General features: G+C 41.9%; 2 protein-coding genes across 4 annotated transcripts; one reads left to right on the top strand and one right to left on the bottom strand.

The window, feature by feature from the left end:
• The first annotated feature begins 771 nt into the window (after positions 1-771).
• c1qtnf6a (C1q and TNF related 6a) lies at positions 772-9,610 on the top strand. Its single transcript, XM_069701402.1, has 3 exons — positions 772-1,159; positions 3,890-4,093; positions 5,821-9,610. Exons 1-3 carry the CDS (start codon positions 952-954, stop codon positions 6,372-6,374), a joined length of 966 nt encoding a protein of 321 aa, XP_069557503.1. The 5' UTR covers positions 772-951; the 3' UTR covers positions 6,375-9,610.
• On the bottom strand, positions 9,606-19,328 carry LOC138622527 (carbohydrate sulfotransferase 12-like). 3 transcript variants are annotated; one of them, XM_069701399.1, is made up of 5 exons: positions 19,255-19,328; positions 16,005-16,704; positions 15,083-15,235; positions 14,613-14,792; positions 9,606-13,914 (listed from the first exon to the last, which is right to left on the bottom strand). In XM_069701399.1, exons 2-5 carry the CDS (start codon positions 16,368-16,370, stop codon positions 13,366-13,368), a joined length of 1,248 nt encoding a protein of 415 aa, XP_069557500.1. In that variant the 5' UTR covers positions 16,371-16,704; positions 19,255-19,328; the 3' UTR covers positions 9,606-13,365. The 3 variants fall into 3 exon arrangements, with proteins under 3 accessions (XP_069557500.1, XP_069557501.1, XP_069557502.1); XM_069701400.1 differs by having other exon boundaries at positions 19,247-19,271; XM_069701401.1 differs by lacking the exon at positions 19,255-19,328 and adding an exon at positions 18,822-18,973.
• Between the last annotated feature and the right edge of the window lie 533 nt (positions 19,329-19,861).

Raw genomic sequence — 19,861 nt, 5'->3', positions numbered from 1 at the left:
AGCTCTGCTGTGGTGACCCTGGAGGGTCAGAGCAGCTGGTTCACCACTGAGGCCGAAGGTCAGGGGCTGTATTCACCACACCGGGTGTCTTCAGAGAAGTAGATGTGTGCAGTCTGTTTGTGAGATGCTGTTTCTGCAGCTCATACAACAAATGATACTTCTGATTTGAGACTGCAGTGTTCCCAGATAAAATACCAGCTGAGGGAAAATCAGTGCAGGACCACTGACACTGAGGTTTAATTCCTTAAAAAGTGAAGCTTACAACAGCACATTGTTTTCTAGTCGTTATGCTAAACTAAGTTTAGTGGTGCTGTCTCTGTCTCTCCCTCTCCCTCCCTCTCTCTCCCTCTATCTCTCCCTCTGTTTCTCCCCCTCTCTCTCTCTATCTATCCTTCTCTTTCTCTCTCTCTCTCTCTCCTCTCTCTCTCTCTCTCTCTCTCTCTGTCTCTCCCCCTCTCTCCCTCTCACTCTCTCTCTCCCTATCTCTCTCTCTCTCTGTGTGTGTCTCCCTCTCTCTCTCTCTCTATCTGTCTCTCCCTCTCTCTCTCTCTCTCTCTCTCTCTCTCTCTCTCTCTCTCTCTCTCTCTCTCTCTCTCTCTCTCTCTCTCTCTCTCTCTCTCTCTCTCTCTCTCCCAATCCCCCTCCCCCCCTCCCCCCCTCCCTCTCTCCTTGCAGCTGCAGTTAACGTGATGTTTGGAGGATTGCAGGAATTCAGCACAGCGGAAGTGCTGCCCCGGGGAGAATGACCAGAAGTTTCCTCTCCTTGTACTATTAACGTTCACCACTGAACTTTATTGCTGCTTGGTCAGATTCAGCATTTGGTAGTTAGTAAAGATAACTTTTATTAAAATGGGAAAAGATTACATAACTTTAGTCTCCCTGCCTGTAGTTGGCGTCTAACTTTTTTTTTTTTTTTGCCACCGTTGCCACCGTTTCCAGCTGTTATCCCAGATGTTACTGTCACATACAGAGACAGACACTTGTTGCCATAGATTTCACGAAGGGGGGGGGGATCAGAGGATTTACGGATTTCCGCTCTGGAAACACACGCAGAGATCCAGAGAGAGAGAGAGAGAGAGGGCTGCTAACTCAGCACTCTGCCTCTCCTCCATCCTCCGTCTCCTCGGCGTACTGAAGCGGCAGCAGAGACGTGACCGAGGTGAGAAGCATTATCCCATTCAGATCTCACGTGTAAACCGGCTGAGCGCGGGTGCATGAGTGCGAAGTGATTTTTGGGGGGTTTAATAACTTAAACGCACCGGAGAGCACCTTGATGATACATGGCAGTCTATTCAAATGTACTTGTGCTTTCACTAAAGTTGCACTTTTAAACGCGTAGGCTGAGCTTCCGTAATGTGACACGGCAGGCTTTCCTTAAACAAATGAATGTCGATAAGATTTCAAGTTTAGCCCAAGCTGTGATATTCCAAAAATCACGTGACTTCTCAAACGTCTCATCGTTTAAAGAAACAGGAAACCCAACATGCAGACTACCCACAACTCAATGACTTAGTGTTTAGTTCAAATTGATGTGATATATTTCTTATAATAAACCCATCCTTCTATTTTTTTAATCAGAATGTGTTTATGACATATTTGTTCATAAAAAGTATTATTATATTGATTAAATATGCTGTATGTTTTTTATTTTAATAAAAAAAAAAATTTGTTGTCCCACTTTAGGAAATGTGGTTTCAGAAAGTGGGACACTATGATTCGCTCAATGTAAAAAAAAAATCAATCTAAAAGTACTTCAGTCAGGCACAAATATGTGGAGCTTGTGCCATAATATTGGCTGTTTTAGTCATTGTTATAAATATTTAAAGTGAAAGAGAAATAACACATTCAATAAATGGAGTTGGCTGCATGGCTATTAAAATTGTATATGACAACATGTGCCACTCAGTGAGGAAGTGGGATTTCCTGGTCAGGTTTTCACTGGTGATATCCAAGCAACTGCCTAATTTTCATCCAGTGGCCTTTCACACATAGCAATTTACCATAATTATCTTAATATTAAAATGATGTGTTCATGAATGTTTAGCTGCGCATTCAATTCAACTTGTTTAGTGCTAATCAGTGATGATCTATAATAAACTACTTATTGTCTTTTAAAACTGCATTAAAACTGTTACAGTCTATTGTTTGATATTCTCTATATAACACCCACACCTATAAGACAATGTTTTGTAACAGCTATAAGACTGTAAGTGGTCAAATTACTGAGTAGCATATTGTGTCTTGAATGTTACAAACATGAGAAGTTTTAATTCATGAATTAAGATTATTTATAGACTTCTCAGTGTCCTACATTCAGAAATGCAGCTTGTCTGAGGTAACTTATCACAAAGAGTATGACATGCCTGCCAATTCTTTTATAAGATGTGATATTTGCATTTTCTCTTTTGGTTTGATGACACATTTGCAGGAAGCTTGCCTTAACCGTAAGTAATACTTGCGTATCACTCACCTACAATCTATGCTAAAATTCAACCAAGCCTTCGACTTCAAATTTTAAAGATTGACATGATGGAGACTTTTTGTCCCCAAAGGCAAGTTGAGGTCCCCACAAAGTGACTGAGTAAACACTTTCATGTCCTACATGTGTGTGTAATACAATTTACACACACAGTTTTTGCTACTGCACACAATTTTGCTGATCTCTCCTCAGAGGTTTGATTTACTTTACAGCAAGAACTGCCCCCTTTCACTCCATCCAAGTGTTCTCTCAGACATTTGATACACCTTTTAATTTGATGCAGTCTTATAAGAACAGAATGTTTTCTACCAACTTGTTTCACTGGTTTATTGCCTTATTTCTGAACTCTCATCAGCACAGATTGACGACAGAAGCATTTCAATTGATTTTGTTGCTGCAACACCTTCACTTTTTTTCTTCTTTTTCACACCCACAACAGCAAGTTGTTTTTGAATATGTGTGTATGTTGCCTATGTGTTCGTTTGCTGAGCGTCTACTGCATATGTCCAGCTGTGTATGACAGACCCAGCTGTCAGTATGAATCCAGCTCTACAGTCTGGTGTAAACATAGCAGTACACACTGTTCCAGTTATAGCACACAGAGGTTGGCTGATCACTGAGCATCTGGCAGAAAGCCATCACTTTCCCTGTGAATCACTGCTCTCATTTCTCCCTGAAAAAACAGTGTGGGGTCATTTTTCAAGTGATTTATGATCCTTGCGGCTCTGCCCTCCAATTATTTTACATTTTTCTCTCTTTGGTATGTGAATAAAAAACACATTATAGTTTCAATAGGGTATTTTATTGAGTTTTCAGGCCCCGTGTCAGCATTCAATTTAAACTACCAGTGAAATACCACTGTGAGTGTAGCTCATAGTCAAATATGCTGGTTTTGCTGATAGAGCTTTTACCAGATAGCTGTTTCTTCTTCTCAGGGTCATAAATGTTTTTGTTGGCTCATTCTGCAGATTCCTTTTTCTCATCTCCTCTTCTCTGGGAATTACATATTGGATAGTTATCTTACTTTCCGAGCAGCTGCTGAACAATTGATATTTAACCAGGACATATCTTTCTGAAGTTTATTTGAACTATTTTCACTTCTCCAGTTTTCCTCTTCTGTTTATGTGGACAATTTTTTTTACTCTTCTGGTTTGCAGTTTAATTTAATTGTTTTGAATATCTAAATATCCAAATAATCAAAGTGTTTTTCCTTTGTTTGTATTAAAAAAAAAAGTTCAAGTCTGCATGATTTCTAGTTACTGGGTTGAACCTTGGAAATCTGTTTGATCATAATGTAAAGTCAATAAATTGCTGAGTCCCTACAGGCCGAATTGTATTGAACGACAAAGAATCCAAAACTTTGAGGCTCTTATAATAATACAATTGTATTTTTCTCTGCTCTCCCTTCAGGCTCAGATATGTTGGGCGTCCTCCTCCTCCTCTCCTTCTTCTCCCTGGGGGTCCTGGTGCCTCCACCTAGTGCTCCTCCTGTCCCCTGCAGACGCTGCTGTGATGACCTGGAGCCAGCAGAGGGCAGCGGAGCCCAGCCAATTACAGAGGAGTTCAGCATGGTCCCAGAGGTCCGCACCTACATCAACATGACCATACTCAAAGGTAAACAAATCAACAATAGTATGAAGCATATCAGGTGCAGTGAGCATCATAATCCTGATATTTTCTCAGAGAACTCTTTTTGTTTTGGCTGAGGCAGTTTGTATGTTGTATCTGGCCGAGTCTTAGTTGTTGCAGGCTAACAGAAAGATTTATACCACTGAGAATTTCCAAAATAATGTTAAAAAATGTATTATGATTATATAATAATGTGATTTAGAGAAACTGTGGGATTTCAAACCTTAGGGTTCATTTGTGGAAACAATCTCTGAGGGAGTTTCATCTGCTCCCACAGATCTTTCTGTGTGCAATTTAAGAAAACAAAAAGGACGTAGCTCATTGTTTTGACATGTTCTTGAAGCTATCCAGGTCATTGGACATCTCAGCCAAAGGCAACACACACGGCCCACTGTTTCTTCGCAGTCATGTGAAAAAAGTACATCCAATTGAAAATGTTGGCATTTTTGGACGTATTTGAGCAAACAACCATATGATCCTCTTTGAAACAGATAAAGGTCATATAATGCATTTGAACAACACCACATGGAAAATTTTCTTTTTCAATCAGTTATTCGATAAAAGTACCAGTTTTCCACCAGTGTCTGACATCGGCTTCCTGAATTTTTTTTTGAACTCTTTTCCGGTGAATCGTTCTTCAACTGCAAGATGTTTGAGAATTTCATTCTTTGATGTGACACAGAATACTTGATGGAATTAATGACTGCAAGCTGCCCAGTCTATCAGGCAGTGAAGCGACCCTGACCCTGAACCATAACACTGCTACCACCATGCTTCACAGTTGGTATGAGGTTCTTCTCCTGAAAAGCTGCCTTTGGTTTACACCAAACATGTATTCTGTTACTGTGGCCAAAGAACTTCATCTTTGAGTAACCTGTCCAGAACGCATTATTCCAAACAGCCTCCAGGTATGTATGCTTATTGGCAGACTGCCAAGTTTTGGTCTAATGTTATTTTTGGACAGTAAAGGCATTTTCCTGAGAGTCCTCTCATGCGGGTAAAATGTGTGTATTGTCTTTCTGATTGTGTATTTTGACACCACCAGCTACAAGAGTTACCTGCCTCAGTTACCTGTGATGAAATTTCGGTGTTCTCAAAGACTTTGGTTTATATCAAACCATTTGCTCTTGAGCTGAGTTTGCGATTTAATATTGCTTACAGGGGAATCATTTATTTAAAAAAAAAAATATGGAGATAATTTTACTGTAGATTCCTTGACAGAGTCGTCGGCATCCACAGCCATTTTTCTGAATACCTTAAAGACCTTTTTAGATTATGGGACGATGACACCACACAGTTCAATAGCAAAGAGAATGCGATATCCTGGATGACAGAGGTTTAAATAAGACAGACTCCACCTGTCACCAACCTAAGGAGCCTCTAATCATTGGCACTTAATCTGAAACCCCTGATTCAATTTGTATTTATTTGAAGGTGCGATAAATGTACAGCTGTATTCACAGATTCATGTAACTGATATGTTTTTTTTTCTGACTATAAAATGGAAGTATTGTGTCATTTGTTTCAGTAGGCTACATGCCCTTTATCTGTAGGCACTGTTATTGTTTGCTTGTTGAAAAAGTTAACAATTTCCAACTATTAATTTTTTCACATGAATGTAGTTCTTGCTTTTATACCCAAGTATCCAACATGTCAAGAAAAGGGGGGAAAAAATGACATTGCTTTCTTTCATTCTGTTATGACTCATACAGGTGATAAAGGAGACCGTGGTGACAGAGGGACCCCAGGTAAAGTTGGACTCGAGGGGCCACCAGGCTCCAAGGGGCCCGTGGGATCAAAAGGCGGTAAGGGTCAGGCGGGTCCTCCAGGAGACCCCTGCAAGGTCCAGTTCTCCGCCTTCTCCGTGGCCCGCCGCAAATCCCTCCACAGCCTGGAGTCCTACCAGGCGCTGGTGTTCGACACGGTCTTCGTCAACCTCGACGGCCACTTCAACATGTTCGAGGGCAAATTCCTCTGCCACGTCCCGGGGATCTACTTCTTCAACGTCAACATTCACACGTGGAACTTCAAGGAGACGTACCTGCACATCATGCAGAACGACACGCAGCGGGCCATCGTGTACGCCCAGCCCAGCGACCGCTCCATCATGCAGAGTCAGAGCCTGATGCTGCAGCTGCAGCCCAACGATGAGGTGTGGATCCGCCTGTATAAGAGGGAGAGGGAGAACGCAATCTACAGTGACGACGTGGACATCTATATCACTTTCAACGGATACCTCATCAAACCCAGCGAGGAGGTAAAATGAATAAGAGAGGAGGATTACAGCACACTGTTAAGCTCAAAAGCAATTCACCATGAAATTCATTTCATTTTAAGATAAAATGACACCCAAAGTGCCAGAATCCAAAGTGTAGCTGGCAGATGAGCAATATGACTTGCAGAAAAATGTGAAGTAAATTGAAAAACACTCATCACACTGATGGAAAAGTGTCAGGAATTTAAAGTATATCTATTTTCTTTCTTGCCAAGAGTCTAAATAAGAAGACTGGGAACACAAATCTTCTCAATTAACTCTCAGAAAAATGTGTTTCCATAAATATCAAACAAGGCCTGCTGCTGTTTCCTTGCCAACCTCTGATGTGGAAAAGTAGACAGATCAAACACAGCAACACTTTCACAAACACAGAACCACTAAAGTAAGATTATTAACTTCATCATCATTGTCTGTTTACTTTTATTCATAGAAGATAAACCTTAAAATAAAGAAACACAGCACTAATTTCTGTTATGAGTTATTAGATTAGATTAGATTTGACTTTATTAATCCCAAAATGGGGAAATTTACTATGGCAATAATATCACTGGTAATGTTAGGTGTCAGTGAGTTTTGCATAATGGTGCTGCAACATGTTGCTAACTGAACATTTGTTATTGGACTTTTGAGTTTGTGAAATTGAAAATGTAAATGAGATGTAAAGATGTTAAAATGAAATATATAATAATCAACCATCACCATTGTGACATGCATCTTGCTGTCACGGTGGGTTCTGTCAGCACGAACGAACAACAACCAGCCAAAGTACAGTTTCCGACATGTTTATTCACACACAAACAACCCCAATGACTGTGTGCTCTCCTGCCCAGCATCTGAGCACACGTCCCACGTCCTTTCCGCAGCCAACCTCCTGCTTAGTGTCCCCAGGAGTCATCCCCCCCCCTGTCCGGTGTCCCACCAGGTGCTTTTATGTGGAGAGAGACAATCAGTGATTCACTGCAGCAGTGCTAATTAACTCTCTTCCAGGCACCGTTCCCTGAACCACTCCCCCAATCAGTCCCTCCTGCAGCTGAGCCCAAACCACACCCCACCACCACAACCATCATCAGTAAAATGTTGGTAAAACAAGAAAGAATAAAATAAATCATGATGATAATAAGTAATATGAAACCAGTGAACCAGTAGAGCGTATTGGCTGAACGCTGCATCACCAAATGTTATTTGTTCTGCTGACAGAAGAAGAAGCTGGAGATCTGAGTGGCGGTCCTGATTCATAAAACCAAAAGCGTTTCTGAGAGGTCGTCTGGTGCAAGGCTGTGTGGTCCCTCATGAAAGAAGAGAGATAGTCTAAGCTCCTGGTTATAAAAGTGTGCCTCAGTTTCTGTGTAACTCAGAGACAGAAATGGTCTCACTTTGTTGTTGAGATGGTAAAAGGCTGTTTTTAAGACACCTCTTACATGAGCTTTGAAATGAAATTCACAGTCAAAAATCCCTCTTTGATTTCTTGCTTCTTGCCCTGAGTGGAGTCCCAGTGTATCTCGCTGAGTCTCTGAACCAATGATCAGCACCTCTGTGTGGTCCTGGTTGAGCTGTAAAAAAAAAGGCAGTGACATATTTATATCTAAAATGGAGTTCACAAGGGAGTCAAAGATTAACCTAAACTGTGTATTGTACATGTATTGAATGTAATAAAAGGCAGTATTAAGCTATGAGATTAAACAAATGTTAAACTGAATACATTTGTAATTGATATTGTATTTAGGTATACAGTAGGCTATATGGTATTTCCAAATAAAAGTGTCTACATAAATACACTATATGCCAACTGTCAGGCCACAATTACATGTTATTGATGCAGATGTTATTCAAATATGACTATTGATGCAATTATTAATAGGTTGTATGAAACAATAATAAAAATAAATACCTGCTTATGCTTGTAATGATCATTGATACCATAACTAAACAATAGACCTAATACGTATAAGTATCTGTACCGGAGTTACGTAACGGTGAGAATAGTGAATACGATCCTTTTGTTTATTCATTATTTCTGGTTGCTTTAGTTCAGTAGCTCAGATTTGATTTGAAAGTATTGACCGTAAGCGTCCGGATGTTATTACTTCCATCCTGACGTGTTTGTTTTGATGTAGTGTCTGACTGCGACCACCGGAGGGCAGTGAACGCTCATGATTCAGCTTTGGGAAGAAAAAAAAACTTAGCAAAAAAATTCGTTAATTCTTAAATTATGACAATAACATAAAATTGTGGCAATAACGAACATATTTTTACTCACGACAATTACTGTGGTATTAACATTGTGTTTTATAATTGAATGTAGTTTCTCACTGTGACCACCGGAGGGCAGTGAATACTCATTGCATATTCTTTTATATCAACACTGACACAGGCAAACTATCTTTAACAATTTTGAGGGCTTCAATTGTTGTGAACACCATCATGGATACATTTAAATGCATCATGGATTTAAAATGTGTCATCATTTTTTGATGATGTCGACATCATTTCTGATTGTTTAGGGTACAATTTTTGTCAGTTTAGCTCAAATTGAAGGTGCGATTATCAAAGTCTTTTAGGGTGTCTTGAGGATTTAGCCTCCCAGGTGATGCAGGAAGAAAATGTGACTCCAAGAGGCCTTTGGCTGCGATGGCAGTGAGGGATCACATCAGTGTCTTGCAGCTCTACGTTGATTAAAAAGTATTTTAAGATTGTTATAGATATGAACAGTGACACCTTGAGGATGCCAGGAAGAGTTGCTGAGTAATTTACTGGTTGCCCTGACAAAATTAATTGTTTTTGGTTTTTTTTTTGTGCTTTAGAGAAGTGTTTTCCTACTTTTTCAGACCGTTCTTGATGACTAAAATAATTGTTTTAACCATAAAATTCATTGCATGTGGTCAGTGGACATGTAGTACACACAAAAATCCACAGGTTGCCTTGTTAATACTGAAATTGTCAGCATTTCCTCTTCACATTTTTGTGGGCTGAAGTGGGGTGGCTTTCCTTTCCTGTTGTTCTGACAAAGAACAACCTCAGTCCTCACTACACAAAGGGACGATTTTGCTATTCTGCTTTTTGTTATTGTGATGAAATCAGCCAACATTTTGAGAATATGTAATAAACTAGGTCAAGAATAGTTTTGTGCCAATACCATCTATGTATTGCATAGTATTATTACTAATACACAGAAGCAGGGTGGACAACTCTTTCTTCAATTCACTCGCAATAAATGATTTGCACATAAATCTTTATGTCCACAACCTTTAATCCTTTTGTATAAATATCAGATGATGTATGACACCATAACACGGATAAAACTGAATTAATATTTGTACATATTTATGAAAACATCAATCTCAAAAATATATTTTTGTGTAGCCTGTCTGACACAATTTTATGTTTATTTGAGATGAGATCAAAATGTAGGACATGTTTGGTGCTGCAGCTTAAACAAACCTTTAATCTGTCGCTGCGGTGTCAGGTCACTATGGACAAAAATATGCACATCTGCAGTCAGACTCCAGGCTTAATAAAAGCCTACTAACCCGCTAAGATTTATTCAGCCTTTGTAAAAGCAGCATTTACTCGTGGTTTTTATTTTGCCAATAAATAAACCGTTTCTTTTTGCCTCACAAAATGATTCCATCTTACAGGCTGTTTTTTTGCACTTTGACAAGAAAAGAAAAAACAGCCAAAAGAACACAGCTGCTGTAATGAAAATACATCCAAAGAACATTAATACAAAAACGATATGAAAATACAGTTGCATCACAATGCAAACATTGGAGAGGTGGGAGGGCAGGTGTTTTCCCTCACCTGCTCTCCTTTGTGTATATTCAGACCGATGTGGTGATGCGATGATGACAAAATGCAGTTGGACCCTTTTCCACCGACACCGTGCCCCACAGTTATACAAAACAAAAGAACCAAAGGCATCGAGACAACGCTGACTCAATAGTGCGTGTCCATCTTAGTGACCTGTGGCACGGAGCACATCTATGACATCACATACACGTCTGGACCACACAGAAACCCTGCACGGCGGCGAATGATGCAATCCACCGAAGGGCTCAGTTGTTTCCTATTTGTCCCAAAATATAGCCAGACAAGATAAACAAGGCCCAGTATATCAAATATACCTTGCCGTGGCTTCATACAGATCTCACTGTATCATGATTTAAGTACAAATTAAGTCCTTCTATAAAAATACTTTTTTTTGCTGTGTAAACTTTTGCAACCAAAAGGCACTATCTTCTCTTCCCGCTCGTCTTATATAAACCATGTATCCCAGTCCATCAGCTCATTATGTCACTAATCCTAACTAGCCAGTGTTAGTTACTTCAACTAACACTGATCACAGCCTCGTCTTGCGCTTACGTTATTTTATTTGTGAGCATCAAACTAACTTGCCGTATCTTCACAGCAGTGCAGGAGCATCGTACATAGTGAAAAACACTCCTTGTTTGCGTCATGTGTTGTGCTCGGCTCTTGGCTACAAAAACAATGCACCCCATGATAATACTGCCCTCAAAGAGTAAAAACAATGTTCATGTATTTCGGTGGAAACGACAGCGCTGTTGCAGTCTCCAGGGTTACACGATGTAGGTCAGTGATAAAAAAAACAACTGCAGCTTGATTATTAAAAACACAAAGATGATCATATGCCGATGGTGACGCCAAGAAGAAAATGTTCCCTTTGTGAATACACAGAAGCACACCTGTGCAGGTACAGCCGAGAGGAAATCAAAAGAATGCTGAAACTCCAGTTTTATGTCTCAAAGACAAGCCGAGACCGATCAGCCGCCTGCAGGAGCGGCTGTGCTTCTGTATGACGAGGCTACATTATGGCATGGACATCATGTTTTGAAGCAGCTGAAATATCCTAATAATTCCTATTAATATGAAATGGAGTTCTGAAAAAGCAGTTGAGTATGTTCTGCAACATGAATATACTCTTCATGTCTGCGTATGAGGTATAAAAGAAATCGACGTGTTTCCGGTGTTGACAGCAGTCGTTAGTATTCTCATAAAAATCCCTTTCATGCTTACCATAAACATTGCACTTAAACTATGTGAAATAAATTAAGCTGACAACTACCTCTCTGGTGCAAATACGTTTAAAACTAATCTACCAACACCTGCCCACGTTTCAAAACTACAGTAACTGTGTTAGCATCACAACCAAAGTCACCAACATAGAGTAGCTATGGCTCTGCGGCGTGGTTCCTTTCAAACAGCGTGCGGCCGCAGCTTGTGTGATCATCAACAGTTAGTCGCAACACAACTGTGGCCACAAGTGGCATCGCGTGACATCAAAGTTGGGAGTGATAAACACTCAGCGTGGAGTTTGGAGTTAAAGGTAAAGTCTGCGATTCTGGTCCATCCGCTCCCTGCCAAATCCATCACGGTCCGCTGGTCTGTTCTGTTTGTACACAGCCCAGGCTCTGTAAATAGGAAACAACTATTCCAGCCAATCAGCAACGAGGGGGGGGGGCTCATGCTCGTGCACAGGACAGGGGAGGGGGAGGGGGAGACGGGGGAAATGGCACATTTGATTTGCACATGCTTAATGTGCTCAACTCAACAAGAGAATCATATCGGCAAGAAAAAGGAGAAAGTGAGACAAACAAAAAGTGAAAAAGAAGAGCAGCCGTAACACGAGTGAGGCTTTCCAAAGATGGAGATTCCTCAGAGCTGAAAGGGAAGAAGATGGATGCGGAGGTTGCTCTGTGTCAGCTTGACAGGTGGACAACATTAGCTCATGTGAACTCAGTGTGCCTATAAACACTGAACCTCTTCTAGCGTGTTTTCAGTGAGTCAAATATTCTCCGTGTTTATGTTTGCACACTGTTCTTTATATTTAGAGTATTTGCAGAGTTTGTTGTTGTTGTTGTTGTTGTGTGTGTTTACATGTCGTGATTCAGAGCGAGTCTGACCGAGTTGGGTTGCTGCTTTCTGCTATTTCCTGTTTCTGTGCATTTCAGTCACGATTTTCAGTTATTTTTAAACCCTTTTCCACCGAATGCTCGTTGATTAGTCACCGTGACAGCGACTGTCATTCATTATGCTGTTCACCTTGTTTGTTTATCTCGCACACTGCAGTAGTACGAGGTTTCCGTGGAGCCGGTGTTCTGGCTCCGAGAAGCTGTTTGATCCTCTCTGCTGCACATTACTTGCTGTGTCGACTCTACTTATGGTGTTTGTCCATGCAATGTTTGCAACGGGTTTGAAAAGCCACTAAAATCCTATAAACACAGCTTTGTCAGCACAGTAGGATTGTTTGGATGGAAGCATATTTCAAGGTGCTGTGCTAGGTAACGTTACTTTCCTTGTTAGGTGAGCTACAAACCTTTGCTCCTCTTCGGTCACTGTAGTTTTGTAAAAACAATCTAAACAACTGCCTCTTTCTAGTTTTTACTCCACCGGGTTGTGGTGTGTGTTTGTTTTATATTATAATGTCAGCTTTAAGAAACAGATATCAACTTCAACACTGCATAAGGCTGGAACGTCTAGCTCAGTTGTTAGCAGCTTGATAATGCGCGCTCATGAATTGGGGGGGGGGGGGGCTTCTGAAGGGAGGGGTTTGTTTGTTTGTTTGTTTGTTTGTTTGGCTGTTGACTTCAAATATCCCAAATCTCTCTCCAGAATCATAGACTGCCCCTTTAAGGAATACACTGAATGTACAACATTGTAGGATCACCATATCTTGAACTGTCCACTCTACACTGGGTGCTTCTTGTTATCTTTGTGGTTCAACAAAGATAAACAACAACGGATAAAGGCTTCACCTCTTAAGTGTGCCTTCTTAAAGGACTGCGTGTCCTCCATAATGTGCACATTCAGTGTAGCATAAACGGACTGCAGAACACATCTGGAAAAGCCCAGAACAAAGGGACGTGTCGACGTTGTTTGTGTTGTGTCATTATTCCACTACATTTAAAAAAAAAAAAAAAAAAAAAACGTAGTCAGGCTGGCTGTGTCAGCTCTGTAGAAACATGAATCACTCATTGAGGATTGAATCCGGTCTCTCGTAGCCAAAGAGCCTGAAGTCAGGTTCATACAGCTTGTACAGTTCCCTGCGGGCCTCCACGGGTACTGTGCTGAACCAATCAGACTCCCAGCTGCTGGCCGTAAGGTTCCTATGGGAGGTGGGGAATTCCACCACGTTGTCCACCCGCAGCTGCCGTAGCAGGTGCTCGGCATCCTCCTCTGCCGTCTCCAAGTGGCCCACAAAGTCGTACTGAATCTGACACGGATGGCAGAGTCGATACACTTGCCGCCAGTGCTCGTTAAAGGGCATGTCCTTCTCTGTCTGGGGGTCCAGGAGGTACTGGATGAAGTGTGAGAAAGAGGGGTGGACACCCACAGAGAACGCCTCGTCCACAGAGGCGGGAGGTGTCGGCTGGTTGGCATAGCGACGCAGCATGATCTGTGCAAAGCGGCGGTAGAAGTCCTCGTTGCGGAGCTCAAATTTATTCCGGTAGGCAGAGATGAGACGCACAAAGGGGTCACGCACAAAAAGGAACTTGGTATACTTCTTCAGCTTCACCTTCAAAAATAATTCAAAAATAAATGTTTTCATATTAAACATTATTATCACACATATTTAATCAAATCACAACTGTGAAAATAATTCACGCTCAATGCCCTGACATACATAGCTTCGACAGCTTCATGATTGAGAGAACAATGTAGAAAAGTTGTCATCAAGAGGGAATTATATCTGGCAGATTTAATCGTATGATAATAATATCATGATGTGACAGAGCTGCAGTAGGTTAAAAAAAAAAAAAAATGCACCAAATGAAACGAGTGTGTGTGGCGATCACAGGGAGGAGCTTTGCTGGGAGGGTCTGCATCATAAATGTCTGTGTGAGTAAAGTAGCTGTGTGAGCTCAGGGTCAAAGGGACACCGAGGACTGATGCATCGTCATAAAGTTGGTAATAATTTAGTTTGGATGGTGCAGCCGATAAAACATCGATCGAAAGCAGAATGAGGGGAGTTAGTGCCCGTCACACTGCAGATGTCACTGTCACTTTGGCAGTCAAGATCACAACAATTCACCCCGGAGGTGCAGCTACAGAGCACTGCACATGATGAAAGTCCACCATCCGACAGCCTCACCATGAATCATCCAAAAATAATCCACACCACATTTAGCAATTGCACTCCACTGTTTGTTTTTCGTCTTTTTCTATTCTCATCGCCACACAGCGAACGGTAAAGTGTGTAAGATTTGAACAGACCTTCATGAGGTGCCTTGCAAATTTGCCGTAACGTTTCCAGAACTTGCTGAAGGTAAAGTGCATGCTGCTGTTGTGGACCAGGTCTCTGGGGATAGCCAGCGGGTCTCTCTGGGGAACGCCGTCCTGCAGCAGGCTCTCGCTGAGAACGATCATGAGGCGCTTCCAGTTACTGCATGCTACCTGAGGGGGAGGGGGGGAGGAGGGGGGGAGGGAGGGAGGGAGGGGGGAAATAAAGGTTTTTCAGTCTGGCGTGAAAACTAAAGTCCTCACTTATTGCAATGCAACAGATGGAAACTGGTGAACACATAAAATCAATAGCTGTGTAGGACTGTTGTGCGAGTGCGTGTGCACTGTTTGGGCAGAACAAAGGCGTGCTGTAGCTGCGTGTGGTTTTATCGTGTAAAAAAAAAAAAAAAACTTCAACCCACAATGGACTCAAGCAAAGCAGCGGAAGAAAGGCATTTGCCTACCTTGGGAACATAGCAGTAGATAATGCCGTGCCTGTCGTCCACTATAAGGTGATCCAGCTCCTTGTTGGGAATGTCGTCAAAAGAGCGGTTTTTGCCTGGAAACACCACGCTGTCATTGGCGCACATCTCCTGAAGTAACCTGCGCCGCTGCTCCTGGTTATTCCATCAGGTAAGGCAAAGGCAAATGTATTATTTGCAACTACAAAGGTAAAAAGTTCATTATCACACATTCCTCTGGTAGAGGAGACTTTACTCCTTTATGCATGTGTAAAGAAATATGAATTGGCGTTGAATCTTTTCGATCAACGAGTTTTCAGCACTGAAACTTTCTAGGATCAAATGTCTGTTGCGATGCATCAAGTGGTTTTAAACACAGTGTTTGCTCCTGACTTTAAAGCTCTGCACGCGTACACTGGTGTTTCCACTTAATCTAACTGATTAGACTCGGGGGGGGGAAGCTGGGATGTTTCCAAACTTCACAAACCAAACTAACAGAGGGTCACAGAGATGTGTTGTGGGTGGTTTTTTTTGGTGGTTTTTTTTTGGCTTCCACCTGTTAATACATCACAAATGATTTCAGTCTTGATTGGCTCCTTTTACTTAATGTTGGGTAAAATCTTTACAAAGTCCTCAAATGGCCCTTTTTCAGGACAGACATTTGTACTTGTCATCCAAAAAGAAGTGCACATGGATCTACCACAACAAATCCTCTGTTAGGTATCCTGTTCAGCTACGTCTGTGAACCACCATCAAACTGGGGACTGCAATTAATATAATGTGGCCATTATTCCTTCTATCAATTACATTTTCCTTCTACGACACGTCAAACTGTCAGCATGGAAAAAGCTTATCCAACACACTCAGCCCACCCTAACAATTAAACATTTACTACTAAAGACAATAATCATAATGATGAATTAACCTGTCGTTCACGGAGCTCCGCTGCCAACGGAGTCAGGTGAATCTTCCACTCCCGCCGCGGTATATACCGTTCCTCTGCTTTCTCTGATTGGTTGCTGGTGTCAGCCGGGGCGGGGTCAGTGGGCTCGCCGGTTCCTGGCTCTAGGAACTGGTTCACGAAGGCATCGATATCGGACAGGAAGGACAGTGTTCGAGGGGTCTGGGGCTTCTGCTGGGGGGGGGGATGCGGGATTTTGGGGCCCGGTGAGACAGGAGTGTGCAGATAGAGATGGGAGGCTCCGACGTCATCCCAGTAGATGATGATGAGGAGGATCATGAAGGCAGAGCCCAGGACTACAAAAATGCGGAACATCCTGGACGTTCCCATGGTGACTGTTCCTTGCTACAGAATCACCATAGCAACTGATTTATGACTTCACAAGGCGTCTCCGCAACATCGCCATGGCAATAGATTGAAATAGTTTCCTGGGTCTTTTTATATGACAACCAGAGCAACAGACGGGAGTTACCGGGTTCTCGCTAGGAGGTCACCATGGCAACAGAGTCACGGTCCAGGAGCTATCTCTCACCGTGGCGATAGAAACACAGCAGCTTTAGCAGAGTCTGTGGTAGGGTCGGGCTTATCATGGTGCTGGTGCGCTGCAGGAGTGGAGCCGGTCAACCATGAATGAACTCTCACCTCTGCTCCATACCTGCAGCACCTGCAGACAGAGGCAGAAAACACTGTTATGTAGTCCATCTTTCTCAGAGCTGGACAACTTCTTATATTTATAAAATTGATTGTGTGCCTGTCGCATCACTTATTTACGTATCAACACACACACACACACACACACACACACAAAAAAAAATCCTCTTTATTTGCTTTCTTTATTACGTGATAAGAACGGTGAATTATCTTTTAAGCAAGCTAATTCAAACAGGACCACACACTGACACAAGGTCGGCAAAAAAGGGGAATTCAGCAGCATCGACAGCAACAATGATAGTTTATGGAAAGTGAATATCAAATTGACTGACATTTCATCAAAAACTCTTCTTTTTTGTTTCCAGAATGAATGCCAAACCTTTCCTGCTTCTTTTTGCAGGTTGAAGCACACCTAACAGATCAAGGCTAAAACAACAACACAGGAAAATGTAGTGAGGCATTCTTGCTTTACTGTTAGTAAAAAAAAAAAAAAGAAAGAAGAAAGAGCATGAAAAGTAGAGCAAAGTCAAGCAGTGTGACAGCTTACTTGGTTCAGTTTTTGACAAGGCATGCACTAAATTTCTCCTTCAGCTCTCGGGAGTTGACCTAACTCCCACTCCCTGCAGTAAAATTACAAGTGGTTGGCAAATATCTCCCCGTCTGGGTGCTCCGCACACCACAAAGCGATGCGTTTTCCGCTACACAAGTATCCTGCTGTACCCATACCGGCCTTGCTATGGATTATGGTACAGCATGGGCAGGTTTTACTGTAGGCAACCCTGAGGCAATAAAAGCCCCGTGTTAGAAACCTTAGAAAGAGAGCCAATATATTCCACACACCTCACCGTGATGCATTCTGCACATCCAAAACACACAGTAAAGCTCAAAATAGCTCTCTAGGGTACATACAGAGCCCGAGCTACCTGTGACGTGTCTCAATCACAATTCATGCATCTTAATTTCTCTCTCCAGCCTATTTTCTCCTTCCTGTTCTAATTAAAAGTCACAGGGCGTCGCTTTTCCACTCCGACGCACTTCTAAATTTGGAGCTCTCGTGCAACAGTCCTCGTTTTCATTTCTTCCCAGAAGAGGGTCCCATTGACATGGAAAATCATCATTCCCCTCTTCAGAGGCTATAGAGAATCCACTCTTCTTCCTCTCTACACCCCAACGAATTAACTGCTGTCCTAAAATGTCTACCATATCATATTTATTTAAGATACATGTACTTTAGCAGAAAAAAAAATATCTACTCCACTACATTTCTGAGGTAAACATTGTACTTTTCGACTCAACAGCTTATGTTATTCGTTACTTCGCAAATTAAGACTTTACATACAAAACATATGATGGCTTTATAAAATGCAATGAGATACTGATTAAGCTTAACAAGAGTAGGTCACAATCAACCAAACACGGCTTCCATTTTAATACATATAATACACAATAATAGAGTAATGTACAACATCAGAAAGGCTGCAAATAATTATCTTATTGTTATAGGTTCATTTGCCAATTATTTGCTCGATGAAAAATTTGAATGAATATAAAACTGCAGAAAGTATTGTTATTACCTTGTAGCCCAAAGTGGTATTATTACATGCCATCCTTTCTTTCAACTCGTCAGGAATGTACAATTAAATTGTTAAATATTGTCAAGAAAGAGACTGAGAAAAGCAGCAAGCTTTGCAAATTTGAAACCATCACATTTGGCATTTGTACTTATAATATTTATTCTACAACCGTATTATAGAATAGGATAGAAATAATAACATAGCACAACGGTCAAGTTTGTGCACTTTAATTCATTCATCTGTTGCTAAATAGAATTAGCCATCCTATATTGTTTTAGTTTAGTCAGACATTATTCATATTTAGGTTGATGCCTTAAATCAGTTTTTTTAATGATACTGAGGACAAACAATTCATGTTGACACGTTTTTAAAGTCATGTTAACGCGTGTCAGTTATTCTTCATTAGTGGTATTGTTCCTGTCCACATTTGATATGTTGACCAACCACGTCCCCGCGGGTGCAAACCTCCCGACATAAACAGTTGATAGAGAAGCGATTAAAAAATATGTTTTACTAAAAAGCAGCCTGAGCTCGGTGAACGGCAGATAAAGCTCACCGTGCTGTCCGCAGCAGCCGCCAGCGGATGCCAGACCGGACACACAATGTAGCCTTTGACGGGAGGGCAGCGCCGCGGGAACGGACTGTTCCTCACCGGGGTGGGGGGGGGACTCGGTTCATTAAAGCGTCGCGAGCAGCTGTTATCCTAATTTACGTGAAAAAAAATAAAAAATAACGAGAAGTAGCAAAAGAAAGCGACGAGCTGTGTGGTTGTTGTTGTTTTTTGTTTTTTTTTTAATCAATAAACGCCGTCAGCGTGCGGAGCAGTGTCCGAGGAGTCCGAGTGGTCATCAACACTGGAGCAAAAGGTGCAAGCAAAAGTGTTCTTATAACCCGGGTGCTGAAATGACAGAAGACTTCTCGGTAGTGATAATAAAGACGTGTTAAATAAAAAATAAAAAACAACAACAACAACAACATCACCTTCTCACCTCCGTTTGAGACCACCAGCTCCCAGCGCCGCGTCAGCTGAGCTTTGCCTGACGCCAGAGATGGGAGCCGCTTTTTCACCGGGAGATGGAGCGGGAATACGCGAAGCACCGCGAGAGTTCGCGGCTGAGGTTTCTGCAGTGAGCTCATGAAGGGAAAAAATTCACTTTTCTGGGTCAGCTCCATCATAACATGGCTCTGCTCCGGGATGATTTATGTAGACAGTCTCCCCCTCCTCCCCCTCCCCCTGGAGCACCAGCTGAAAACAACCTATTGTACCTGCAAAAACACATGTCACCCCCTCACTCAAAAATTAGACCAAAGATTGATCAGACGGAAATGTGACTGTGGGTGTTTGCGACTATTTCTGCTGCCTTCGGCTGATGCGGTTAAAATTCTGTTATTTGTGAACTCGTTTCATCCTGTGACATCAAACGGAGCAACGAGCCCCCACAGAGCAGCTGATTCACTCTGCAACACACACACACACACACACAAACGCACACACGCGCGCTCACACGCACGCACACACCGTCATCTGTTTTCAATCAGCATCACATATTTCACCCCCACTCCCGGTTTTACTCTCATGAATTTGCTTAATATAAC

The sequence above is a fragment of the Brachyistius frenatus genome, unplaced genomic scaffold, assembly GCF_029030835.1.
Source record: "Brachyistius frenatus isolate BFR_SWC_R1_liver_20210118 unplaced genomic scaffold, ASM2903083v1 Contig_36, whole genome shotgun sequence".
NCBI classification, from domain to species: Eukaryota; Metazoa; Chordata; class Actinopteri; family Embiotocidae; genus Brachyistius; species Brachyistius frenatus.
The sequence above is the reverse complement of the archived record's forward strand: the minus strand, read 5'-3'. Positions and strand labels throughout refer to the sequence as shown.